The 26,559-nt window shown below is 47.5% G+C and overlaps 2 protein-coding genes across 3 annotated transcripts in view; one reads left to right on the top strand and one right to left on the bottom strand.

The window, feature by feature from the left end:
* Nucleotides 1-22,493, bottom strand: part of LRRC74A (leucine rich repeat containing 74A) — a 39,926-nt gene extending 17,433 nt beyond the window's left edge. The window contains exons 1-10 of the mRNA XM_010844409.1: nt 22,457-22,493; nt 20,830-20,958; nt 17,811-17,983; nt 14,619-14,726; nt 13,482-13,578; nt 10,125-10,174; nt 9,689-9,770; nt 5,325-5,410; nt 4,662-4,856; nt 1,767-1,862 (exon numbers count right to left, since the gene is read on the bottom strand). Coding sequence (XP_010842711.1) covers nt 1,767-1,862; nt 4,662-4,856; nt 5,325-5,410; nt 9,689-9,770; nt 10,125-10,174; nt 13,482-13,578; nt 14,619-14,726; nt 17,811-17,983; nt 20,830-20,958; nt 22,457-22,493 — 1,053 coding nt within the window. The remainder of the gene's footprint in view (nt 1-1,766; nt 1,863-4,661; nt 4,857-5,324; nt 5,411-9,688; nt 9,771-10,124; nt 10,175-13,481; nt 13,579-14,618; nt 14,727-17,810; nt 17,984-20,829; nt 20,959-22,456) is intronic.
* ANGEL1 (angel homolog 1 (Drosophila)) overlaps nt 1-26,559 on the top strand; it is a 68,521-nt gene that overhangs the window by 8,549 nt on the left and 33,413 nt on the right. The gene's annotated exons all lie outside the window — the stretch shown is intronic.

Here is a 26,559-nt window from a genome sequence, read left to right as displayed (position 1 = left end):
TGTGGAGTGGCAAGAGAAACTCCAGCTCAGGGGTTTATATGCCGCCTTAGGGTCTAAACAGCACCACTTCCGACATTCCCTCAGACACCCCAAGATAGTGCTCGGGTTCACACCTTCCAACCTGCACTGCAGGGGGTGGGAGGAGCCGAACTCTAATGAACTCTGGACCCAGGGGCTGAGGTCAGAGGCAGCAACACAGGGTGCAGGTCAGAGCTGTGGGACAAGCAGGGAGCAGGCCTCTGAGGAGGAAAACCAGGAGCACAAGGAGGAGCCAGGGCTGGGGAGGAGGAGACGAGGGAACAAAGTGAAAAGGACAGCAGGTATGTTTTTATGACACTTTATAATCTGTGGCAAATATAAACCCAATTTTTACTCATTATTCAGTTCTAAGAAGCTTGGATTTCAAACGCAAAACATCATCCCTGATAGACTTGCAAGGTATTAAAGTCTTAACAAAACCCCAATTAGTGTGGCATTAAGCAAATGTGAAAGGACTTTTCACACTTCACCTTTACAGAACTCTAGAGTGGGAGGCAGAAGCCCTGGTTTACGCCTCGCTGCGTTTCACACCTGCTGCGTGGTCCTGGGTGAGTGGCCTAACCTCTCTGTTTCAGGTTCTTTACGTGTAAAGCAGGACAATGAGGACGAGTACTAGTCATGGGTTGAATTGTATCCCCACAAAAAAAGATGCTGAAATCCTGACCCCAGTATCTGTGAATATGACCTTATTAAGAAATAAGATCTTTGCAGATGATCAAGTTAAAAATGAGGTCGCTAGGGTGGGCCCTAACCCGATATGACTGGTGTCCCTGTAACAAGGGAACACTGGGATACAGAGACGGAGCGTGACACCTGAGGCTGAAGGCAGAGATCCAGGGTGAGGTCTCTACAAGCCAAGGAACAGCGAAGATTGCCTGCAAACTACCAGGAGCTAGAAGAGAAGCAGGGAGCAGATTCTTCCTCACAGTCCTCTGGAGGAACCGACCTGACCAACACCTTGACCTTGAACTTCTAGCCTCCAGGACTGTGAGACAAGACATTTCTATCACTTGAGTCACTTGCTTTGTGTACTTTGCCTTGGCAGCCCTAGGTCACGAATACATTCTACCTACTTCCCAGAGTAGAACTAAACGAGTTGGCGCCTATAAAATGGCTTTGGGGCTTAAAAAAAAGAGTATAAACTGATAGACAAGTATAGGATATTGTTGGCAACAGCTCCTACCTCTGGGATGATTCAGGCCAGAGTACCCACAGAGTGGAGTCACCTCCGCAAGCTTCCCGCCTCCATCTAGGTTTTTTTTTTTACACTCAAATACTACTCTGATGAGAGTAGGCTGAGTCATGAAATGAAAACACAGATTTGGACGTGTTTTCATACTCAGATTCTAAAAATCCTGTGATTGTGGAAGCATTCTAAGGCCCAGAGCCATCCACCAACAAAGCTGACTGCAGACAGGTCTGTTCTGGGGTCCCCCACCTTTGATTCTGGTGTTCCTCCTCTCTGCCCTCAGGCCTGCTCTTGGGGGTGCAGGTCCTGGGTTCTCAGGATCGGGCAAATAATTTTATACCATGATGTTACTGACTGACTGGCTACTCCAATGGAAAGGACCTCTGGAGGAGGGCAGAGTTGTACCCTAAAAGGAGTGTTTTGTCTTTTCTTCTCCTGGAGCACGTAGGCCCTGAGGGCCAGAGCTGTTGGCACCTGGCACGGTGGCCATGGCAACTGGCATGCTCCCTGAGTGTGAGCGAACCATCAGATGACTTACAGAAATGTCAATATCCTCCATCCTGGATTTGGGGTTCCTCTTGATGGACAGGATAAGTAACACAGCCCCATCCATACTTATGGGGTTCAGGAAAAGCTGTGGGAGGAAGGGAAAGGCAGAAGGAGGCAGAGATGGGGGCAGAAAAGGCTGGTTCAGAGCACGGTTTCCATATATCCCCGTCAAACCACAGTCTATGTCTTCCTTCCAGATTTCTCTGTAAGCACCCATCTCCCTGTCTGTCTGTCTGTCATCCATCCACTTGTCCATCTCACTGCTCATCCATCCATCCATCCAACAAACATCGACTGGGGCCCTGCAACACGCCAGTCACTGGGATAAGCACAGGCAAGCATGACAAGGATCTAAAATGAAAATATTTGGTCACTGTAGAAAAAATTTAAAAGCAGTAGAAAAAAATGTTAAAATCACCTATATTTCACTAACCAGAAAAAAATCTTCGTGGCCATTTTGCTGAGCTAGTTTTTTAGTCTTTTAGAAGTCAGATTCTCTGAACTTGCCTTGGCTTCGTTGGCCCCCAAGGCTGAGTCCTTGGCAGGCCGAGTCTGTTCTTCCTGTCTGAATCACACTCGGTGCCCATCCAGGCAGGCCGACCTCTCAGCTTCCCCAGTCACTAGGCGGCCACCTGGAGTGGTCTGCCATCACCAAGCTACTTCCGCTGGTCAGAACCTGACTCCCTCTTGTCACCACAACAGCTCTAGGGTGACTGCCCTCTTGAATGGCAGCTCATCTTCACTGATTCCTAACTCCTGATCTTCCACCAGCACTCCCACATCTGTGGTCCCCCAGAGTCACCCACATATCTTGCGGGAGTTGGAACTGCAGTAGAAAGCCAGGTAGAGCTGACTTCCCTCTGCCTCTTGCTAGCTGACAGGTCACACAGCATCAGTCTTCTCATCTGACAAGTGGGGTTACTGGAGCCCACTTGATGGGGCTGGGCCAGGAATAAGGAGACAAATCACTTGAAACAGATCTTGGCTCAAAGTAGGAGCCCCAGAAAGGGGACCTGTTAATACAAGGCCTCATTTTTCATCAATTGCCAACTTCCGAGGAGCTTCTCTGTTATAAATTAGCATCTATAAGCAAATTAATTTAAAATGAAATACATATTCATTCATTTACTTAATAAATATTCATTGGGCATCCCATGGACAGAGGAGCCTGGTGGGCTACAGTCCATGAGATCACAAGAGTTGGACATGACTTAGTAAGTCCTGTAGACTCAGGACTACTATCCTGTAGACTCCTGTAGTCCTGAGTCCTAGCGGAGTATTATATCCCCCGTACCCAGGACTCTGCTAGGTACAGGTGATATTAATGGGCAAACCCGAATACGTCTTTGTCCTCAGGAAGCTCTCAGGCTAGTGCGTGACAGACAAGTCACTCAGAACGAGAATATAAAGAGGAACTCTGGGGAGTTCTAGGAGAAGGGGTGAACAGGATCTGAGGGTTCCCTGGGGGTGCCTAGGGTACTGGGGCTCCCACTGTGTTCTGAGGCAGAACAGCAACTGAGGCCAGTCAGGGGAGACTGTGGGCTAAGGAAGCAGTGTGGGCAAGGTCCTGCAGGGAGGGAGGTGAAAAAGCCCCTGCGGTCTCCCCTGGTGGTCCAGTGGTTAAGAAGTGAAAGTGAAAGTCGCTCAGGACTCTTAGAACCCCATGGCCCGTACAGTCCATGGAATTCTCCAGGCCAGACTACTGGAGTGGGTAGCCTTTCCCTTCTCCAGGGGATCTTCCCGACCCAGGGATTGAATCCAGGTCTCCCACACGGCAGGCGGTTTTTTTTACCAGCTGGGCCACCAAGGAAGCCCAAGAATACTGGAGTGGGTAGTCTATCCCTTCTCCAGGGACAGACTTCTCAACCCAGGGATTGAACTGGGGTCTCCTGCATTGCGGGTGGATTCTTTACCAGCTGAGCTACCAGGGAAGCCCATGGTTAAGAAGCTGCCTGCCAGGGTAGGGGGTGCGGGTTTGATCCCTGGTCCGGGATGATCCCACATGTCATGGAGCTCCTAGACCCTTGCACCACAACTACCAAAGCCTGAGTGCCTAGAGCCTGTGCTCTGCACCGAGAAGGCACCGTAATGAGAAGCCTGTGCACTATAATGAAGACCCAGGGCAGCCAAAAAATTAAAAAAAATAAAAAGACCCTGAGGCATTGGCTGGAGCATAGGAGTTGGGGGGAGGGTAAACTTGAAACACACTGAGGGAGAGGACTGGGTTTGAGCCATGGAGGCCTTGGGGGATGGGGGGCTTAAGCTGGAGTAGAGTAGGTAGGGGCGGGGTTAGAAGCCAGATTTACACTCAAAAGGCACACTCTGGCTGCAGTGTGGAGAGAAACTGGAGGAGGGGATTCCCTGGCAGTCTAGCGGTTAGGACTTGGCGCTTTCACTGCCCGGGCCCGGGGTTCAATCCCTGGTTGGGGAACGGAGATCCCGAAAGCCACTTTGTGAAGAAAAAAAACCTGGAGGAGACCCAGATGGGAGAAAGGAAAACCAGTTAAGAGACAAACTGCTACCCTGTGCCAGGTGAGAGTGGAGAGTGTGACACTGAGTTTACAGAATAAAGCCAGCCAAGAATGTAGATTTTTCTCTCCAGCAACATCCCAACCCACTCCCGCTCCCCCCTGCCCCCACACACACAGATACACACGTGCATGCACACACAGGGACACAGGGACACATACACAGATGCACACCCACTGACGCACACATGCATGGGTGCAGAGACACACAGACATGCAGTTACACACACGGAGGCACACACACACACATGCACACACACACGGAGGCACACACACACACATGCACACACACACGGAGGCACACACACACACATACACATACAAGCTGTCCTGTCTCCTGCCCGGGTGAAGACTACCTTCAGAACTTTGAGGCTTTCATTCAACTCCAGGGCTCTGCTGATTTTGGAGAGCCCGTCGTTGGTGATGTTATTGCTGCTGAGGTCTAGGTAGGTCAGGTAGCTGTTGAGTCTGAGGACCTCCCCTAGGGCTGCAGCCCCCTCGTTCCCAAAGCTGTTCATGGAGAGATCGAGTTTCTTCAGCGACATGTTAGACTGCAGGGAGAAGGGAAAATAGCGCCAGCATCAAGGCTGCAGGCAACTCATCCAGCCAACGGGCCCCCATTTTTGTCCCTGGCCGGCTTCCAGACAGAGTGCTCAGTGGTCCCCCGGAGACAGACGGCCAGATCTTTCCAGATCCCTCCCAGCTGGGCTCAGAGTCTCAGAGCTCATTCTCTTTGGGTGAAGGTCATTCCCTTCGCCCTGAGTTAAACTGCCCCTTTGAAGTTACCCCCAGAGGTGCGTATGAGGCCCCAGTAGGGCAAGTTTCCCTGGGAGGGATTTGTACTAAAGGAGGACATGCATTCAGGAGTTGTGGGAGGCAGACTGACTGTGAAGAGCGCCTGAGGAGGTCTCAGATCACTGTCCTCAATGGTGACCATGGAGAAGGGGTTCAAGATGGTGGACAGAGGGCCTGGTCATCCTCACCTGGGCTCAACCCTGGCTCCACTCCCGCAGGCTTACCCGGAGACCATTGCACAAGGCCACCACTCCCCGGATGTAGAGGTGGTTCCAGCTCAGATCCAGCGACTGGAGCCCTACATTGATGGCTGAGGGAGGGGAGGGCGTCATCTCAGCCTCCCCCACCTCCCGGAGAACCCAGGCTCTGGGTTGGCCTGAGATCCATGAAATTGGGGGTAAGAATGGCTCAGTCCTCATGCAAAGCAGAACACTGAGGCAATAACTTGTCAGTTATCCATTTAAACACAAAATGACAAGGGGATTCCCAACGCCACAGAATCGTGGTAAGATACTTGTACATTGCAGGTGGCAAACGTGGGATACACTCTGAACTGTCTGGTCAGAGATGTTTTCCTACTAAAATCTGTTTGCTCCATCTCAGGGCAATATCACCCCTGAGACTCTTCCTAGGTAGACAGTATAGTATGTAAGGTGAGTGACACTCGCAGATGTTTCCCATGGCATCGCTCACAAAAGTGAGGTTTGTGACTCACAGGGGAGGGGTAAAGCATAACACAAATATCCACCTGGTGGAAAATCACACAGTCGTTAACATAGATGGAGACAGCATGGGAAACGGGGGTAGTTTACGTAGCGAGACTGCGGTGGGCATGGCGAGGTCTATCACGTGGTATTTTCATGGAGACCTATGGGAGCAATGGGGCCACAGAATGTCCATCCAGAACTTTAGGGATATAGCCAGGTGGAAGCGGGGCGACATCAGGCTTGTCTAGGAGTTGGGTTTGCATTGAAATTGCAATTTTTAAAAAAACTTAAAGGTGCTTTTGATTACAGCCTACATAGGGCTGGGAGAGCATTCTATGTAAACACGTCAGCTTTGTCATTTTTATATGGGGAGGGCGGATGTGCTGAGGACACTATTGGGAAGAGAGACTAAAGTGCTCTTGAAGGACACTGAGTGGGAGGAACCGCCTTCAGGCCCAGGAAAATATGTTTTTCTGTTTTACTTTTTTATGCACAGAGTGCTCTGTACTGATCATGTCTTTCTCTTGTGTCAACCACCAGGACACACTTTTAGGAAAATGCACACCACCTTCTGTTGTATTGAGAACAAACTTTTCTCCTGCTTTCATTCTCTCCCTGGCTGTCTCCCTCAATCTCTTCCTACCCTTCTTTGCTCTTTTGTGCCATGTCCCCCGCTTAAGTTATACTTTGCACTCCTGTTCCTCTTAAATGACCACAAAGTTAAAAGTTTAATTCTGTTCTCACCACTTCCTAGCTATGTGACCTTAGACAGAAGGCAGAGATTCGCTCAGTCATGTCTGACGCTTTGCGGCCCCACAGACTGTAGCCTGCCAGGCTCCTCTGTCCATGGGATTCTCCAGGCAAGAATACTGGAGTGGGCTGCCATGCCCTTCTCCAGGGGATCTTCCCGATCTAGGGCTCAAACCTGGTTCTCCCACATTGAGGCGGATTCTTTGGCTTACTTATCCTTCCCTTACTTCTGTTTTCTTATCTATAACATGGGAATGTTAACCTTTACAAAAGTTTTTTTTTGTAAAGATTGATGTAAAGAGCCTAGCATGATGTCTGTCACATAGCAATCATCTAATATTTGGTGGCTTTAGTACACAAAAATTTTTGAAAGCTGCAATATAGTATGGTGACAACCATATTAAAACAGAAGTTAGTCTGTCTCATCTTAAATTTATGTTTTAAAATTTAATTTTAAAATGTTTGACAATTAGTTTTCAAAGGGAGACTCAAAATACCCAATAGTTCATTTACACTTTGCTCTTCCGTCCCTTCCGCTCCAGCTGAAGATCTTGCCTCATTGCTTCGCTGAGGAAGCGGCAGCAATGGGGTGAGAGAGCTTCGCCCTCCTAAAGTGCTATCTCCCAGCCCCACTGCCCCCCACACCCACTCTTGGGCTCCCCACTCTTTTCAGTGAATGATGGGTCCCTACTGCTCTCAGGCCACCCCTCCATGTTTGTTATAGATATTATCGCCTCCTGTCTTTTCAAGGACTTCGCTCCTATAATTATGTCCTCCTCCTTCTCCAGCATGTTTCTGTTTCTCTTCTTCCTATCAGCACTTCCCATCCTTGCAAACCTTCCTGGACTCTATGCCACCCATCTTTCTTTTCCAGCCACGTCTCAGTGGAGCGCCTGGAGTTGCTTACAGGGCCATTTTCACTTCTTTGCATCTCATTTTCAACTCAACCCACTCCAGTTGGGTTTGCATACCCCCTCACTAGTTATCTCCACGCTGGCAAGTCCTGTGGTCACTTTTCTGTCTTCTTATTTGATCTCTAAGCAGTACTTCACCCCGCTGACCACCTCCCCCTTCTTGAAAATGCTCCCCATCGCGTGGCTCCTTGGTACCTCACTTTCCCTGCTGTTTGACTCATCACTCCCACTCCAGCTCCTCCTCCTCTGTGACCCCTTAAAATGTTGGAGTGACCCCGGGGGCAGTAGGATGGCCCCCTACTCAACTCTGTCTGCACTCTTCGCCTGGACGACCTCATCTGGACACATGGCCGTGGCTTTAAATACCTCGCAAATATGTTTCCAGTTCTGACCTGTTCTCCACACTCTAAACTGACCCAGCAAACCACCTTCCTGACGTCTCCGTGTCGGCGTCAAATGGGCATTGAAAGCCCTTCCTGGCCAAAAGCAGACACCTTGACTCCTAACTCCTGCCCCTCTGTACTGTGACTCCCTGAGTTCCCCTCACTGAGTAAACACCACCTCCATCTCACCAGGAACTGAAACAAAAGAATCACGAATCTATCTTTATCTCTCCCTTTCCCTCCCTCTTCACATCAGCAAGGCCTTTTGGCTTTACTTCTGGAGCATATTCTGAATCCATCCCCTCCGAGAGCCCCCTGGTTGAGCTCACGCTGTGATTCTGTCCCAGTCACCACGCCTCCCTCTTCCCCTCCCGTCCTCCTCGGATGCAGGAGTCACGGAGTGGGTCTGAGCCTCCCAGCTGTCCCTCATCATTCCCACGCTCACATCCTTCATGATACGCCGTGCGTTGAATGAAACCCAGGCTCTGTGGGTGTCATAGCTCCAACAGCCCGACGTGACGGGCTGCCCGCCACCTCAACGACCTCTCTCCCTTCCATTCTCCTCCCCTGTTCCCTGTACTTCAGCCACACTGTCGCCCCAAGTTCCTCAAACAGGCTTTCTTCCTGGAAAGCTATATAGCACGGCTGTTTCTTCTTTTATATTCAGTTTTCAACAAAGAGCCGCCTTCCCTGGGCGGTTTCCTCTCCCCTCCCCATCTAGATGAGCACTCGGTCCCCACTGCTAGGAGTCCTCTCTGCTTCTATTCATTTCCCCAGGAGAGAACGTTTAGTTTGTTTTTCCCCCCTTTTATAACACTTTTGTTATAATGAACCTCCTCGGACAGCTCTCTCCGTATGCACGAGACCTTCTCTGAGACACCTATAGAGGTGAACTGCGTCATAGAATATATACATTTCCAATATATTACTGCTGCTGCTGCTAAGTCGCTTCAGTCGTGTCCGACTCTTCGAGACCCCATGGACTGCAGCCCACCAGGCTCCTCTGTCCATGGGATTTTCCAGGCAAGAGTACTGGAGTGGGTTGCCATTGCCTTCTCCGTAATCTATATTACTAAATGTAGTCAAATTGTTCTCCAAAGTGCCTTTATCTAGCAGACTTGTGAGTGTCCCTATTTTTTGTTCGTTTTCACCGCAATTGATATTCTCTGATGGGAAACTGTTACAGCTCTGCTAGATGACAAAGGAGATCTGTTTGTGGTTTTCTTTTGGATGTTTTTAATTACTGAAGAGTGCGGACACTTGGTTTTCTTTGGTCACTGTCCATATGCTTTGGCCAGTTGTTGTTTTATTTTTTTTACTGGGAGTATTTATCACTGCCTAATTGAGCTAGAGAAATTTTCGTCAGTATTCTGAACAGTAATCTTGTATATTTTACAAATGTTCTACATTTCTACTCCCTAACGAGTGCGTGTCTTCTATCACTGCCCCATGATTTCTTTTATCATCTGAAAGTTTTCACTTCACTGTTGCCAAATGTATGACTCGTTTTTGCTGCAGTTTCTGCCCACTGTTTCGTTACAGTGTGTGCCCATTTCTGTTTAATAATCTTTAGCCTCCCTGAGGTCATCTCTCTGTATTACTTCTCATAGAAACGAGTTACTTTTATGTTATTCTAATCTAATTATTTTGAAGTTTTTTTACTTCCCACATTCAGATGTTTGCTCCCTTCAAAATGAATTTGGGGTATCGTTTACATTGCTTTTTATAATCACAACTGTCAATAACAATAAAGAAACAGGAGACGAGCTCTGACAAGCCATCCTACCCTACGTCCCTCCCTTTCCTGGGCCCCTCCCTTCGCAGCAGGACTCACCTAGCATCTGCCCCAGGTACTCGCCTGCCTTGTCACAGAATTTGTTGTGACTGAGATCCAGTGATTTAATTCTGTAATTGTTCTAGAGAAAGAAACAGGGCAGAGAGAGGTGATTTTTGTCTTCTCTGTCTTCTCTGCAAATGCCTCACTTGGAACACTGCGATGGGGGCCCGCGTATGCCGAAAATTAAGTAGGCTAGTGTTCTTAGACGGAGGACCGTTCATTTCCTGTAGAACTGTTGATGACTGCTAGGAGAATTTAGCACCATCCAAACAGTCCTACCAATTGCTGAGGCTTTTGATAGGACTGGAGTCTGAACACTCAGCAGCTCCCTACACCAGGCAAGTGGTCTCACTCCTTCCTGACGCTCAGAGCCACCCATGTCCCAGCAGCATCGCTCACGGGGCTGGCCGCACCCGCACCCCTGCCTTCTTACCGACAAGGCTTGACAGAACAGCTCTGCAGATTCTTCCTTGAAGTTATTCCCTGCAGTGAAGGGGGTGCGTTAGCAACGTTCTTCAGACTAAGGCTCCCTAACCCTCCATATCTTAGTCCTGCTAGTGTCTTGCCTTTGGAACAATCGGACATAGAAAAGGCGGCAAGTCCAGCAGGGACGGACTGTATAGCATGTGGAACTCTTCTCAGTGTTACGTGGCAGCCTGGATGCGCGGTGGGTTTGCGCAAATGCTTAAAGCAGTGTTTGGGCACAGAGGCACACACGGGGAGAAAGGCAGCTCATTACCATCTCTTTAGTGCTCCTTCCCTTCTCTCTCTGCCCTGACTGTGCAGGGAGTTTCAGGAGTTGGTACACCATGCCCTGAGCCTCCACTGATAGCATCAACCCCTGGCCTTGTGCCTAAACTCTGTGATGTTCTAAAAATGCTAATTCAAGTCTAAGCAGCAGAGGTGGGCCTGGAGAGATGAACGAGTCACTTACCATGCGTGCAAAATCGAAGAGGTGTCAAAAATCTCAGCAATTGCGATGAATAAGATCTTAATAGTTTAAAATGCAAATCAATGTAAAAACATCTATGATGAACCAGAGTTTAAATAAAAGCAGGATCTGACCCTGTACTTCATTCCAATCTGTCCCTGTGGGATTCTGTGGTTTATTTAAAGTGTTGATATTTTTCTTCACCCATGGATTTATCTTTGTATTAATTTTGGCTTTTAAAAATGTTGCTTTAAGATGTTATTTACTTGGTTACTGAGTTTTTTGTTGCCCCTTAAGTTCTGCGGCTGAGGCGAGTGCCTTCCTTGTCTTATCCTAGCCCTGGCCCTGCTAAGGAATCCATTGATAAAACACTGGTGATTTGCGGGGAATAGATGACACAAATTCTTATCCCCAAATTTCTCCTTGAAAGTTTAATAAACCGTATGTCTCTAGCACTGAGAAAGCGGTTGGCACGTAGCAGGTGCTCAGTTAATCCTGAATGAATGAATGAATGAATGAATCCATTGAAACACAAATACTTCCTTGGTTGTTTCTGGCACCAGTACAATGAAATGAGATGAGAATCTAGTCAGTGTAGAAACTTATGTGATCTGTTACTCAAATTGTTGTATTTATACTATTTGTTACCTGTCCTGCATCGGCTGTAAGAAATTATTTGGAAGATAGATGAAAAATACAGATTCTTAGCCTTTCCCCCTAAAGATTCTGACTTAGCAGCCTGGGATAGGACTGGGAAGTTCGTGTTTTTGCAAATAACATTCTGGATTAATGTTATATTAGAGGTCTTAGCCAATACAACCAAAAAACTCTCCAGGAGCCATAAATACTGGAAAGAAGAGACAAAAACTTCCATTGTTTGCAGACATTATCACCTACATAAATAATCCAAGAATATTAACAAAATGTCAGAACTAGTAAGATAATTCAATAAAATGATTGACAATAGGCTCAATGTACAAAAATTAATAGCTCTCATGCTGCTGCTGCTAAGTCACTTCAGTTGTGTCCAACTCTGTGCGACCCCATAGACGGCAGCCCACCAGGCTTCCCCCGTCCCTAGGATTCTCCAGGCAAGAGTACTGGAGTGGGTTGCCATTTCCTTCAATGCATGAAAGTGAAAAGTGAAAGGGAAGTCCCTCAGTTGTGTCCGACTCTTAGCGAACCCATGGACTGTAGCCCACCAGGCTCCTCCGTTCATGGGATTTTCCAGGCAAGAGTACTGGAGTGGGGTGCCATTGCCTTCTCTGATACCAGGAATAAAGTAATTAGAAAAAGTGGTAGAAAAAACATTCTATTCTCATAAGAATGAAATGATAAAGACCTAGACATAAAGCTAATATGAAATATGCATGACTAATAATGAAATAAAACTATAACAATTTATTGAAGAACATAGAAAAACCTGATGAAACCAAGTTCTTAAATGAAGCTATTCAATATTTTGAATATGTCCGTTCTTTCCTGAATTAACCTAGAATATTAAATATAACTCCAACCAAAATCCCAATAAGTTTTTTTAATAGAACTTGACAAAATGATTTAAAAATTCACCTGGAGGAGAAACTGTCCAGGAATAGCCAAGATTACTTTGAAAAAGATCAAACTTTGTCCACTCAAATATTAAACACATTATTGTTGTTGTTTAGTCACTAAGTCATGTATGACTCTTTTGCAATCCCATGGACTGCAGCCTGCCAGGTTCTGTCAGTGGGATTTCCCAGGTTGGAATACTGGAGTGGGTTGCTGTTTCCTTCTCCAGGGTATTTTCTCAACCCAGGGATCAGAACCTGTGTCTCCTGCATTGCAGGTGGATTCTTGCACTGCAGAGCCGCTGGGGAAGCTCAAACATATTAAAATATCTAATATAAGCATATAAGTATAAAACTAATATATTGAATGTTACATACTTGATATATTTTATAAATTTCAACTAATTATAACATATTATAATTTTAATATTTTAAACAAATACTAAAACAGTACAATGTTGACATAGAAATAGCTAAATGAAATGGGATAGAGATTCTAGAAAGGAATCTATATTTATATGGCAATTTAACATATGATGGACTTCTCTGGTGGCTCAGACGGTAAGGAATCCACCCGTAACGCAGGAGACCCAGGATCGATCTCTGGGTCGGGAAGCTCCCCTGGAGAAGGGAATGGCAGCCCACTCTAGTATTCTTGCCTGGAGAATTCCATGGTCACAGGAGCATGGTGGGTTACAGTCCATGGGGTCGCAAAGAGTCACACATAACTGACTAACACACACTTTAATATATGTTAAAATGGCATTCAAGTTAGTCAGTAAAGGATAAGTTATTCAATTAATGAAGCTGGGCACTTGGCTATGAATTTTAGCCAGGTGAAAATAACACATAGGATTTCTACCTAATGCCATGAACAAAAATAAACTCCAGATATATTAAAGATCTATGTGGGAAAAATTACAAAAATATTTGAAGAAAATAAAATAAAATACTTTAAAATCTGAAGTAGGAAACAGTTTTTAAGCAAGACTACAAAAATCAAAACCGTAAAAGAAAAGACTGATGAACTTGACAACAGTAAATATACAAACTTTTATATAAGAAAGCGCCAGGCGTGAGTGCTAAGTCGCTTCTGTGGAGTCTGAGTCTTTGCTGCCCCAGGGACTGCAGCCCACCAGGCTCCTCTGTCCATGGAATTCTCCAGGCAAAATTACTGGAGGGGGTTGCCATTTCCTTCTCCAGGGGGTCTTCCCCACTCTGGGACTGAACCTGTGTCTCTTGAGTCTCCTGTATTGGCAGGCAGTTTCTTAATCACTAGTACCACGTGGGAAGCCCTTCATAGGCTCACCTGAAAGCTGAAGACTGAAAAGCGAGGAGGTGTTATTCTGGAGGAACTCGGAGAGGATTCTGGCCCCCTCCAAGCCGAGATCATTGTCGGAAACATTCTAAAAGGCAAGAGAACACTTCTGTACGTAAAAATCCCACCAAAGGGCCCTGGTTAACAAATGATGGGGGGTGGGGGCTTACTTGAGGCCTGTCCTAAGGGCATAAGGTTGGGGTAGAGAGAGCAGGTGTTAGGTCGAAGGACTGGAAGGGTTAGGGAGATTAAAAAGAGGAGGAGGAGGAAAAAGAGGAGGACGAGGAGGAGAAAGAGGTAGAGGAGGAGGAGAGGACCCCTGGTTTTTCTGATGTTTCATGGCGAGGCCCTAGGCTGGTCTCAATTCTCTGAAGCTGACCTCAAAGACTCCCCCCACCCTCCCCAGTTTCACCCTGGTATTTTAGATAAGCACACTGCATTTTTTTTTTTTTTTTGGAAACCCAAGATAACTATTTGGAGGGTTTAGTATGAAACAATTGATAAACAAATTAAGAGTAAGCAATTATTGTAATTCCCTTCACTGGTTCCTGAAGCATGAATTACTGTGCTCGGAAGAAACTGGGGTATAAATGGACACAGTCCATTCAGGCGAATGGGAGGGACTTTACATAACTTTGCCATTATGATCTTGGTCGTTTTTCCCCCTTCTTTTTCCAAGTTTTAAAACTGTAGTAAAATAGACGTACACACGTTTGCCATCCTAACCATTTTGAAGGGTACAGCTCAGTGGGCTGAAGTACACTCATGCTGGTGTCCAACCATCGCCAATCATCTATCTCTGGATGCATTGTATTTTATGAAATTATCTCGTGACTTTATTTTCTTTAAGAAAGTTCACGTTAAGGCAACTCTAAAGAAGTTTGTCCATTTAGGGACTTGTGAGGTCAGATGGAAATAGGTTCTCAGGGTTTCCTATGCCCATGGGGAACCTGGTCAGCCTCTTAGGTGTGGAACTTCCTCTGAGAAGTCACTTCTAGTGGGGAGGAGCCCCAAGATTGAGAGCAGAAAGCCTGGAGGCTGGGCTCGGGTAGGGGTCTCTGGCTTGTCTCGAGTGGATTCTGAGGCCCTGAGTGTGGAGGTAGGAACAGGCAGGACCGGGCACAGCACCATCTCCTGAAGGTAGTAGTTTTCCTGCAGCATCTCCACCAGGCTCAGGATACCCTCCTCCATGATGCAGTTGTCCGCCAGCTCCAGCGTGAGGACGGTCGTGTTAGACTTCAGCCACCACAAGGGGAGGGGGAGAGAGAGAAAGATGGATGGTGACAGAGTCAGTTCCCTGCCTTTGCCCAGAACCCATCAGCCCTCTTGAACATCCTGGCTGTGTCAGAGGGTATGGAGGTGCGGGCTAGCAGTTCTGGAGTGGAGGAGTGGCTAGCAACAGGGGAATAAGGCAGGGCTACTGCCATCCCCATGAGTTTTGTTTCGTGGTTGTTGCTTCATCACTAAGTCACGTCCGACTCTTTGAGACCCCTGGTGGACCGCAGCCTGCCAGGCTCCTCTGTCCACGGGATTTCCCAGGCAAGAGTACTGGAGTGGGTTGCCATTTCCCTACTGCAGGGGATCTTCTCAACCCAGGGATTGAACCCGTGTCTCCTGCATTGGCAGGTGGTTCTTCACCACTGACCCACCAGGGAAGTTTTGCTAGGACATGCTTCTTCTGGGCACCTCCTTTCCCAACAAGGGATTCCCAGAGGGGATTTAGAAGGGGGACATGACAACAGAGTCCTGCAAAGGGGAAGGCGCAAGGGTGAGGGGAACAGATTTTAACCATTTAGCCTTGAGGAGAGAGGCCTGTGACCTACTCCAGGATTAAGGAGAAAGTGATACATTTCAGTTCAGTTCAGTCGCTCAGTCGTGTCCGACTCTTTGTGACCCCATGGACCGTAGCTCGCAGGGCCTCTCTGATACATTTAAGAACGGTATTCAAGCCTAACGCATCTCCTGTGCCATCTTGCTCAGAGGCGTCTCTTCTAGTTTAGGCTTAAGGTTTATCTGGACTCTCTGACAGTCAGGATGTTGCCTCAAGGCTGTTTGGAGGGAACTGGAGCTTAAATACTTTCCTAATTAATTTTTATGGGAGTATAATTGCTTTACAATGTTGTGTTAGTGCGTGCTGTACAGCAAAGTGAGTCAGCAATACCCCCTCTTTTTTGGAGTTCCTTCCCATGCAGGTCACTACAGAGCATTCAGTAGACCCCCTGTGCAATAGCGTATGGTCTCATTAGCTATCTATTTTACACATGGTATCAATAGTGTATGTATTGCAATGCCAATCTCCCAATTCTTGCCCACGCCCTTCTCCTTTGGTACTGATACGTATTAGAACCTAAATCTTAAATCAATATCTACATGCAAGCTAGTCTGCATTTCCATAGGGAACAAGGCAAGTGGAAATGACTAGCATTGCAGCAAGAGGGACTGGGGTTAGCTCTAACCACAACTTCTGTCCTTCCCTTCCCCACCTCGTTTCCTGTGCAGAAAGGCAGAGAGAACAGATTAATCTTTGGATCTGAGCACTTTCAAAGCCCACAAAGCCACAAGAGAAGTAGAATGTGGTAGGAGCTCTCGTCTCAAGCAAAGGGAGAGTGTCACAGAGCAAATTACAGCCACGCAGGGAGGTCCTCCGGGGCCTTCAGGAAGTGTCCTCTGGCCTCAGCTCTCTGCGGGGAGGGGGTGGTGGTGGCAAAGCTCAGGGGCCTCCCAGTCTAGGCGTCATTTAGCAGAAACTGGGACTGAAGGGCCACTTTCAGAGTCGTCCTGGGGGCCAGCACAGCGTGTGGTGCGGCGGGTGGGCCGGATCGCCAAGTCCATCCACATTCATTTCACAAGGACGAGTATCTATTTGTCACCCTCTGTGCCAGCTGCCCAGGAAACAGGGATAAACAGAAACCATCCCTCCTCTGCAGGGGGTCCACAGCCCACTAAGTCCAGGGGCATGGAGATCGGCGGAGGAGGGATAGATCCCAGGAAGTATGAAAATGACCCCTCCTATCGGGGCGCTCTTCATCTCAGCCAGGGGAGAGCATGACATGTGAGAAGTTCAACTGTACCAGAGATATCAGTAATAATTAAACGTTCAGTCCATGGGAATGTCACAATGATTAATTGTCAAAGGGGTGATACAGAGAATCAGAGAAGAAAAACTCCCCCTAAACAGAAACTGCTGTTCCTGAGAGCCAAGCGGCCCAAGTCCTGAGTGGATTTCATTATATTCTATTTTTTTTTTCCCCACGAAGCTCATGAGGTAATGGTGCATTCCTAACACTTCATTAATCAGTCTTTCAACGCTCCATAAATTTCAAGATGGCTTTGTTCTTTCTCTGCTCTTCCCTCCCTTCCCTCCTCCTTCTGAGGGTCACGTTCAGTGACTTCTTAACGAGCACGCACTAAGTGTAAATGCTGTTATAGATTCAAAAATGAGTGTTTTTTTTTAAATCAAACTTTTTCTTTACTGTCCTAAGTGAACCAACAGCGTTATACTGACATACACCTGCTACATTGTCTGTTTTCCTGAGATGGAGTCAGTTGTGCGTACGGGACGCTATATAGTAAGTTCAAGGTCAAGTCCTTGCTCACTCATGCCGGGCTGAGTGAGAACATTATTCCTGTGGGAAAACAGGATTCACTCTGCAGTGTGATCTTGAAGAATTACACCTAATGTTGCCAAAGGCAGACATAGAATGGAATGGCTCAGTAGTGAACTCATTTATCGAAAAGGATAATGGAGATGGAGGTCTTGGAATGGAGACCTGGCTGATATTTTGTCTTGTGTTTTCGCACTAGCATTTGGGCCCTTGCCCAGATCAGTTGCTTTTCCAGTGCCCACAGCCTTGTGCCTTTGCTTCCTGGATATGAAAGAACACAGACTTTCAAGGTCTGGGTCTCTAGTAACCTCTTTCTTAGGAGCTAATGGGCATCCATGTCTATTGGGGAAATAGCTGATAGTGATGCCGAGTCTGGGCTTCCAGGTGGTTCAGTGGTAAACAATTGGCCTGCCCTGCAGGAAATGAAGGTTTGATCCCTGGATTGGGAAGATCCCCTGGAGAAGGAAATGGAACCCACTCCTGTATTCTTGCTAGAAAATTCCATGGACAGAGGAGCCTGGCAGGCTGCAGTCCATGGGGTCATAAATGAGTTGGAGATGGCTAAGCAGCTAAACAATACCATGCAGAGCCTAGGGCAAGGTGGGCAAGGAGGTGGCAACTCAGGTCCCACAGTAGGGCTCTCTGACTCTTGGGCCCACCACCCTGTCAAGCCCCAACTCTGCCAGGCTTCATGTGCCCGCACTGGCATGCTCACCACCAGGGCTATAGCAATAGCCTTGGTTCCGTTGGGGCCCAGCCCATGGTGGTTGAGGTTTATGTAGGACTCCTCCATGTTCCGGATGAAGTAGGAGACGGGCACTACGCCCACCAGTTTGCAGGCCTCCAGGTACAGCTCCTTTTGTCCAGTGGTGAAAAATTTCTCGGTATCTGCAAAAAAAAAAAAAGATGCCAGAGGAAGAAGCGGAGTTTCTCTTCTTCCTTTGCCTTATCTTCCTGCTAACCCAGACCACATTTGATTCTGACTGGTGTCCTCTCTGCCTGAGGGTCTGATCCTATGCGTGTATGTTCCTCCAACTGGAAGGTCAGCCTGTGGTGGGAGACTCTGACTCCAGAAAACCCCGTGGGGACGTTTCCCTTTGGTAAGAGAGAAGGTCCCTGGTTTTAGATTCCAAACTACCTGGAAGAAACGATGTGCTTCACTCCCATCTTCCCAGGTTGACTGCGAAAGGGTGTGTAAGGGTGATCTTAAGGATGTGTGAGCCCGTCTGTGCCCACCTGGGGACACCTTTGAAAGGCCAGCCAGACAAAAAGCTGGTGGTTTGTTGACAGTTGAGGGAGTTTCCACCGCAGTTTTAGTTTCACTGTGCTCAGTTGTGTCCGACTCTTCTGTGACCCCATGGGCTGTAGCCCACCAAGGTCCTCTGTCCATGGAATTTTCCAGGCAAGAACACTGGAGTGGGTTGCCATTTCCTCCTCCAGGGGATCGTCCCGACCCAGGGATCAAACCTGCATCTCTGTGTCTCCTGTATCGGCAGGTGGATTCTTTACCACTAGTGCCACCTGGAAAGCCTTTAGTTTCATTGCCACTGTTAAAATGTGAGCCACAAAGATTTATGAAAGATTTAGAGAACTCCCAACTAGGAAAAGCCCAAGTAGGATGCAGTGGGCTTCTGTATGTGCAAGAATGAAAAGACTCCCAAATCCATTGGAAACAAATACACTTGGGGGCTGGGGGCTCAGTTCCTTGGACTTTAGACTAGCCTGGCTAGTGGGCAGCAGGCGGTGGGGATGCCCCACGACCCTGTCCTCATTGAACAAGCTCCACTGATGCTGAGCTTCCCAGGGCCAGCTGGGGTCTAAGCCAGCATCTGTTTTCCCTTCACATCCCTGGGCCTTTGGCCAACCCACCCTAAGCATTTCTAAGACGGACAACGAAAGCTTTGTTGGTGGAAAGACAAAGTCTTTGCAAGCAAGTTGATTTTATAGGCACAGCTACAAATTGGCCTTCTTTTCCAGATGATTGTAGACCAGGGGGTTTTTCGAGCTTCAGCACTATGGACATTTTGAATTGGATCATTCTCTTCTGTGAGGGACTGTTACGTGCAATGTAAAATATTTAGCAGGATGCTTTTCTTCATATATTTCTTTTTGGCTATGCCATGCAACTTGCGGGATCTTTCCCAACCGGGGATCGAACCCTGGTCAGGGAGCGTGGAGTCTTAACCACTGGACCACCAGGGAAATCCCTGAGCAAGATTCTTGGTCTCTACCCGTGAGATTCAAGTAGCATCTGCCCCCTCACCCCACCTCCAGTTTGCCAAGTGGCCCTTGGGGTGCAAAATAGCCTGTTGTACAGAAAGAGCAGAAGTAACATCCGTCTTCTCTCGCTTCTGTTGCCTCTCCACCAGCTTGCTATTCCTGCCCAGGCTCCTGTCTCGGGCCATCATGGGAGACTTCCTGCACCATCCTCAGTATCTCAGCACTGCTGCTGGGGCGCTAGAAACTGGAGGAGCTGAGCCCTGAGTTTCCATCCAACACAGAACTGTGGGGCCCAGATTCAGTCCTTAGAGGTTCCTGTTTGCCCAAGCAGGATAGGTAACCCCCAGCTTTGTCCTTGGAACTCACTCTGTTTGCAGTCCGCTGACCACTTCTAGCTGTATTCACTTTAGTTATATTTTCGAGGCCGTTTGCAACAGTCTTATCACTTGCCGGCCATGGGTGTGGGGAGGGGGAAAGAGATAGAAGCCGGAAACTGGGATACAACCTCCATTGTTTCTATCTGACACCCCTCTGACCTTGTAAAATTGGGTGTTGCAATCAGCGTCAGCAGCAACCTTGAAGTGGGAAAGAAGTTAGAAAAGGGACAGCAGGATTCCCGGGGGGTGGCAGGAGGAGGTCTGTGTCGAGGGTGAGGTTGCAGGTTGACTATGAGGGGGAGGTGACTGCGCAGGGGAGCCACACAGCTGAATTCGGCAGAACAGCCTCGCCCGTGTGTCTGCAGCCACTGATCACACTGCACCCCCCCAGCTCCAGAACACAGGAGAGGAAGGGGTTCAGTCTGGGGAGTCTAAGGCCAGTGCATCAGGCGGGGCCAGCATTGTTCTGGCTCTGCTTCCTGTGTCCTTTTTCCGGACCTCCTTCCTTGAGGGGACCGGGAGGGAGGAAAGGGTGGAGGTGACGTTTGCAATAACCCTCAGCCAGAGCCCCCTCCCCTTGCCCAGACACGCTTGGATTTGTTGAAGGAAAATATGGGGCCCTCGACCGGGGGTAACAAGAACTCTCCTGTGAGAAGAGGAAAGTCGCCAGCATGCCAGATGGGCCCCAAATCCTCCAGGGGCCCCTGGGATATGGCATACGGAGGGCAGATGGACCAGGTGGGGTGAACATGGAGTCAGCAGACGCTGGCAGACTTCTTGGCCACTTGCACAGTCTTTCTAAACCTCAGTTTCCTCCCCTATAAAAGGCAGGTGCCTACCTCCTGGAACTGGTACAAAGGTGGTATAGAGGCCACTTGTGGAAACATTCAGAAAACCGGAAGCCCCTGCCCTTTTATTGGTCCAGCTTTCGACAAGCTGATGCAATGGGCATGGGGTAGCGGCGACCGCCACCCCCAGGCCGGTCTCGAGGAGGATGAGGGATAACACGGAGCACAGCCACATTCCCTCCACAGCATGTCCCTCCAGGCAGACCCTGGGTCGACAGCAGGGACCGATTTCTGCAGCTTCTGAGCAGGCAGGCGAGCCACTCCTCGCCCCTCAAAGGCCTACACTCACCTTCGATCTCAAGATCTGTCTCTGAGCTCTCCCGGGCTGGTTTCTCTTTCTCAACAGCCACGGGGGCTTCAGCCTCACAGTAGAGTGTTTCGTTACTGCTCTGCAGTGCAGACACACTGTCGCTCTCATCTGGAAGAAAAACTCAGCTCCTTAATTCTGGAAACAAAAGCCATCAACCGGCCTTTCCCATGGAGGCCGGAACTGGCGTTCCTGCCCCTCTGTTTCACTAGTCAACGACCTGGGTCTTGGCTGCAGCCACTGACCCCAACCTTATATGGCTCAAGCGTGCCCTCAGCCCTCTTGGGGGGCCCTCACCCTATGAGCCCTCCCTTCGCTGACACCGGGCAGCCTCCTATGCTAACTGCCCTCCGTGTTTCCAGGAGGCTTGCCCCTGTCCCAGCCCCTGGGTTGGGCCAGGCTTGGATGTCGACTACTTGCTTCCTCTTTTCCTTCTTTGTGGCTTGGGTGGGGTTCAGGGTCTGCTTTACTCGTTCAGAGAAAGGACATGTACGGATGCAGAGGCTTCCTCATTGGCAGGCACAGAGGGCAAGGGGCAGGGCAGGTGACTTGGGTCAAATGTAAAATAAAATGGAACAGAAGCAGTCTCAGGGAACCAGAGGGCTAACTTGATTCCTAAGGATTTGACCTAAAGCTTCTCTTCCTTCCAATCCAAATTTATGACCATGCAGAAGGAAGAGCTTGCCACTCTCCCTGGGTTGAGGGGTTGAGGCTAATTGCTATGATTAAATACATGAGTCCTGGGATTTCCTCACACCAGGCCCCTGCACTTGCTAGATGGGACTTTTCTGTCACTGGGCCTCTGATCTGGAACCAGTCCTGGGCTCCTTCCTACAAGCCACACACAAAGGTAGGGCTAGTCATGCCATGTCAGCAGGATGCAAAGGTCTAGGGAAGCCAGGTTGCACCACCAGGTGCCCTGTCAGAACTCAACCAATCTACTCTTTTAGGTGGGCTGAGCATTCATGGCAGGGGTCGCAAGTTTTGGCCACCCAGGTTCTAAGAGAGTAGGGTTCCAAATAAGCTCAATGGAGATCTGTGTCTTTCTCAGCCCATGTCCACAGACCCAAGCTCCAACATTTATTTCCCAGTCTGTAAGTCAAGGTCTGTGTGACAAGGGGTAGAAATATTAATAGCAGTGGTCTGACACTTAGAAGACATACAGCAGCTTAGCCATCAAACATAGCCATCGAAAAGTGATGGTGTCCTAATTTCTTCATTACACAATGTTGGAATTCCATCCAACCAGTGGAATGTTGCTAACTGTTGAACTGGCTATCCAGAAAAAAAGAAAATCCTGATTTGTTAGCCAATGTAGTGATGTAAATATTCCCAACATGGCAGATTCCCAACTACCAACATGATATTAACCAGCTCACAGAATGAAAATTAAAGTCACCCAGAGCTGGTATGAGCTAGTTCTAGCCCAGCATTGCATGAAACTCTCTCGCTCCCTGTTTGGCCAGCCCTGCAGTCATCACACATTATCCCAAATCTATAGGGTCCCCGGAGAAGAGGGAAGAGGGCTTCTGGGTCTGCACGGTCACTAGGCATTACACTTGAGGCAGCCGGAAGGGCCTGAGTGGTGAGGCGTGGGACGCATTTTCACCTTTTGTCTCAGGCTCAAGAGGTTCGTCATTGTCCATGGTGCCAGGGCCCTCTCGGGGGCTGCTGCCAGCTTCTTGCCACCCTTCTTCTGCTTCCCTAAGAAGCTACCGGTCCATCCACCTCTGTCTCAAAATTTATGTACTCTGCCCTCACCCAGACAGATCTTAGGCAGGGAGCCTGTAGTTATCGTTCCATCCCAGCAAGCCCTGGGGAGAGTGGGGTTTGGTGGGATGTGCCTGGATTTGACCCCAACTCTGTCTGGGAGAGGGAGCTACTTCCTAGGATCATCAGGGAGAGAGATATAGCTCTATTCCTGGGAGCCCTGTTGAAAGGATGCCCACCACCTGCAACTTTATGACTTAGGACCCACTTTCATTTCATCTTCAGCATTCCATGACCTCATGCAGTCATTGTGATCCATGTGGGTAGACCTGGTAACAGCGAGCCTCCCACCTCTTGGTGACCCTGGCAGTCATCTTTTATGTCCACTGGGGCCAAGCCCAGGCTTGGTTGTAAGTGTGCAGCTGTGGGGAGGTGCCTCTCAGTGGAGTTGTATTTCCCTCTGAGTCAGGACCAAACCCAAGCCCCTTAAAAAAGTGACCGTGAAGAGCCACCGCCATGTTCTTCTCTCAAGGTGGTTGTGCTTCAGGTACGAAATATTTCAGTGATGGGTGAGGTCAGTTTTCTTCTTCTCAGTTCTTCTTGCTTTTTTCTTTCCCCCTTGGGAGAGTATCCTCAACCTTGGAGCAGAAGATCAAAAGCAAAGCACGACAAACATATGTTCTATCACTACAATTGGGTGCAGCCAAAGCACTGTTCAAACTGCTGGGCTGCCTAACTTGAAACCATTCAACCATCATTCCCACGCCTGGCTGTTTTCACATGCCTTGGAGTTGAAGCTCACTTGCGTTTTACTGTCAAGAGAATCTGGAGGCGTGTTTGTTCCTTCTTGATAAACTATCAGCACATCAACGGGCAGGTCAGTGACTGGAGGGCTTGGGGATGTGAGAATCCCTCTTTGCCACTCAGAAGAATGATGAAGATCTGGGGATGCATGTAGGGAAAACATAGTTAGAACCTTGAATCAAAAGAAATATGTAAATCTGAGACATGACTCATTCCTCCAGGCATTCATTCTGAAAATTTATGGAGCATCTGTTACATACAAGGCACTAAGATAAGCACCACAGTGGGGAGGGGAATGCAGACATGATTAAGACTTGAGTCTTCCAGCGCGTGTATAATACAAGATAGAAATCAACAGGGCCTCTCCTAGGTTGTGAGGGTCCTGGGCAAATACTTTTGGCAGAGCTTCTGTTCAAATAAACAACTTGAGTCATCCTAAATCAGCATGACAACATTTCTAGCGGTCCAATCTCCTGTGGTTCTGTGAAAGAAACTGAACAGGCCAGAAGAAATGGGCACCTCCTAGGATAACTTGGTAGGCATGAGTCCAGAAGACCCTAGGGATATCTGGTCAACCCCCATACTGGAGCAGAGGATAAGAAAGTGAGGTATTTCTCTCTTAAAAGAGAAAAATGGTGACCAGAAAGTATTTAGATCCTGGTCTAAGTTCTGGGTGCTCTGCCTGAACGGTGCCATGTGGTCTAAGGTACCACAGGTGAATTAGAAAATTTGAAGGAAGGCATCTCAAATAGCAACTGAACAGAGACACCACTTATCTGACTCTAAAGGTAGTACTGGCAATTGATAAAGGTTGTGCTGGGGGGCATCATGGCCTCACAAAGAGTGATGCTGGAATGGGGTCAGAGGTTTACAAGTGGATTCAGGGGTTTTGCCTAATATATGTATACAGATAGATGGATATAAATATAGACATGTGTTATGCCGAGATTATTATACATACATATATTTTCTAACTTTATGCACTGGAAGGGACCAGAAGCAGAGACAGCTTAGCAGTGATGAGCATGCCAGTGCCCAGATCTAGGTTTCTATTTTCCTTGGAAAGGTGGGTAATTTCTGTGGTGCCAGCAAAGAAGGAAGGGATCAAAAACAAAAGTAAAAAAAAAGGGGCATGTAGAAAGCGCACAGGAGCCAACCTGAACGAGCTCCCATAGCCAGAATTGGAATTTGAAGAGCAAAATAAATGATAGTATTGTGCTGTGACCCAAAGGATAAAATAAACATCTACAAGCCCATATTATTCATGGGCTCTGAGCAAACAGAGGGGAGGGAAAGGGCACTGGGTGAGTCAAGTTGTCATTCAAAGCAGCTGTATCATTTTGAATTCCCACAAGGAATATATGAGCATCAGTTGCTTCAAATTTGCACCAATACTTGATATTGCCAGTTTTGCTTTTGAGTGTCATTCTAAGAAGTGTGTAGTGGCATTTCACGGTGGTTTTCATTTGCATTTCCTTAATGACTAATGACGTTGAGCATCCTTTCATATGTTTATTGGCCATTCCTTTATCTTCTTCCTATTTGTTCAGATCTTTCGCCCATTTAAGATTGGACTGTTTAATTTTTCATTGAGTGTCAATGTGTTCTAGATATAAGTGCTTTGTCAGAAATGCGATTTGCAAATATTTTTTCTCTCAGTCTGTGGTTTAGTTTCTTACTCTTAACAGTGTCTTTCACAGAGTATACAAATTTTAATTTTGATGAAGTCAAATCGTATCAAAATTATCAATTTTTTTCTTTTATGGATCGTGCTTTCAGTGTCATATCTAAACTCTCTACCTAGCTCAAGTTCAAGTAGATTTTTTCCTGTTTCCTGTTATTAGTTTTATAGTTTTAGCTTTTACATTTAGGCCTATGATTCATTAATTTTTTTATCATGATAAAATATACTAACATAAAATTTGCCATTTTAACACTTTTAAGTGTACAATCCAGTGACATTAATTTTACTTACAATGTTTCATAACCATCACCACTATCCATTTCCAGAACTTTTTCTATGATCCATTTTGAGTTAATCTTTAGATAAGGTGTGAAGTATACAATATACATATAAATGCATGCGGATGTTACATGTTCCAGCACTATTTGTTGAAAAGCCTGTTCTTTTTCCATTTATTGGAGAATTTTTTTTTAACCAAAAAAACCCTGTTTATTTTGTATTGGCGTATCAGTTCAGTTCAGTTCAGTCACTCAGTTGTGTCCAACTTTTTTCGACTCCATGAATAGCAGCATGCCAGGCCTCCCTGTCCATCACCAACTCCTGAAGTTCACTCAGACTCACGTCCATCGAGTCAGTGATGCCATCCAGCCATCTCATCCTCTGCCATCCCCTTCTCCTCCCGCCCCCAATCCCTCCCAGCATCAGAGTCTTTCAGAGTCTGCATCTGACAGACAGAGTCTTTTCCAATGAGTCAACTCTTCGCATGAGGTGGCCAAAGTACTGGAGTTTCAGCTTTAGCATCATTCCTTCCAAAGAACACCCAGGGCTGATCTCCTTTAAAATGGACTGGTTGGATCTCTTTGCAGTCCAAGGGACTCTCAAGAGTCTTCTCCAACACCACAGTCCAAAAGCATCAATTCTTCAGCGCTCAGCTTTCTTCACAGTCCAACTCTCACATCCATACATGACCACTGGAAAAACCATAGCCTTGACTAGATGGACCTTTGTTGGCAAAGTAATGTCTCTGCTTTTCAATATGCTATCTAGGTTGGCTATACTTTTCTTCCAAGGAGTAAGCATCTTTTAATTTCATGGCTGCAGTCACCATCTGCAGTGATTTTGGAGCCCAAAAAGATAAAGTCTGACACTGTTTCCACTGTTTCCCCATCTATTTCCCATGAAGTGATGGGACCAGATGCTATGATCTTCGTTTGCTGAATGTTGAGCTTTAAGCCAACTTTTTCACTCTCCTCTTTCACATTCATCAAGAGGCTTTTTAGTTCCTCTTCACTTTCTGCCATAAGGGTGGTGTCATCTGCATATCTGAGGTTATTGATACTTCTCCCGGCAATTTTGATTCCAGCTTGTGCTTCTTCCAGCCCAGTGTTTCTCATGGTGTACTCTGCATATAAGTTAAATAAACAGGGTGACAATATACAGCCTTGACTTACTCCTTTTCCTATTTGGAACCAGTCTGTTGTTCAATGTCCAGTTCTAACTGTTGCTTCCTGACT

Source organism: Bison bison, unplaced genomic scaffold (assembly GCF_000754665.1).
Source record: "Bison bison bison isolate TAMUID 2011002044 unplaced genomic scaffold, Bison_UMD1.0 scf7180017864201, whole genome shotgun sequence".
Lineage (NCBI taxonomy): Eukaryota > Metazoa > Chordata > Mammalia > Artiodactyla > Bovidae > Bison > Bison bison.
The sequence above is the reverse complement of the archived record's forward strand: the minus strand, read 5'-3'. Positions and strand labels throughout refer to the sequence as shown.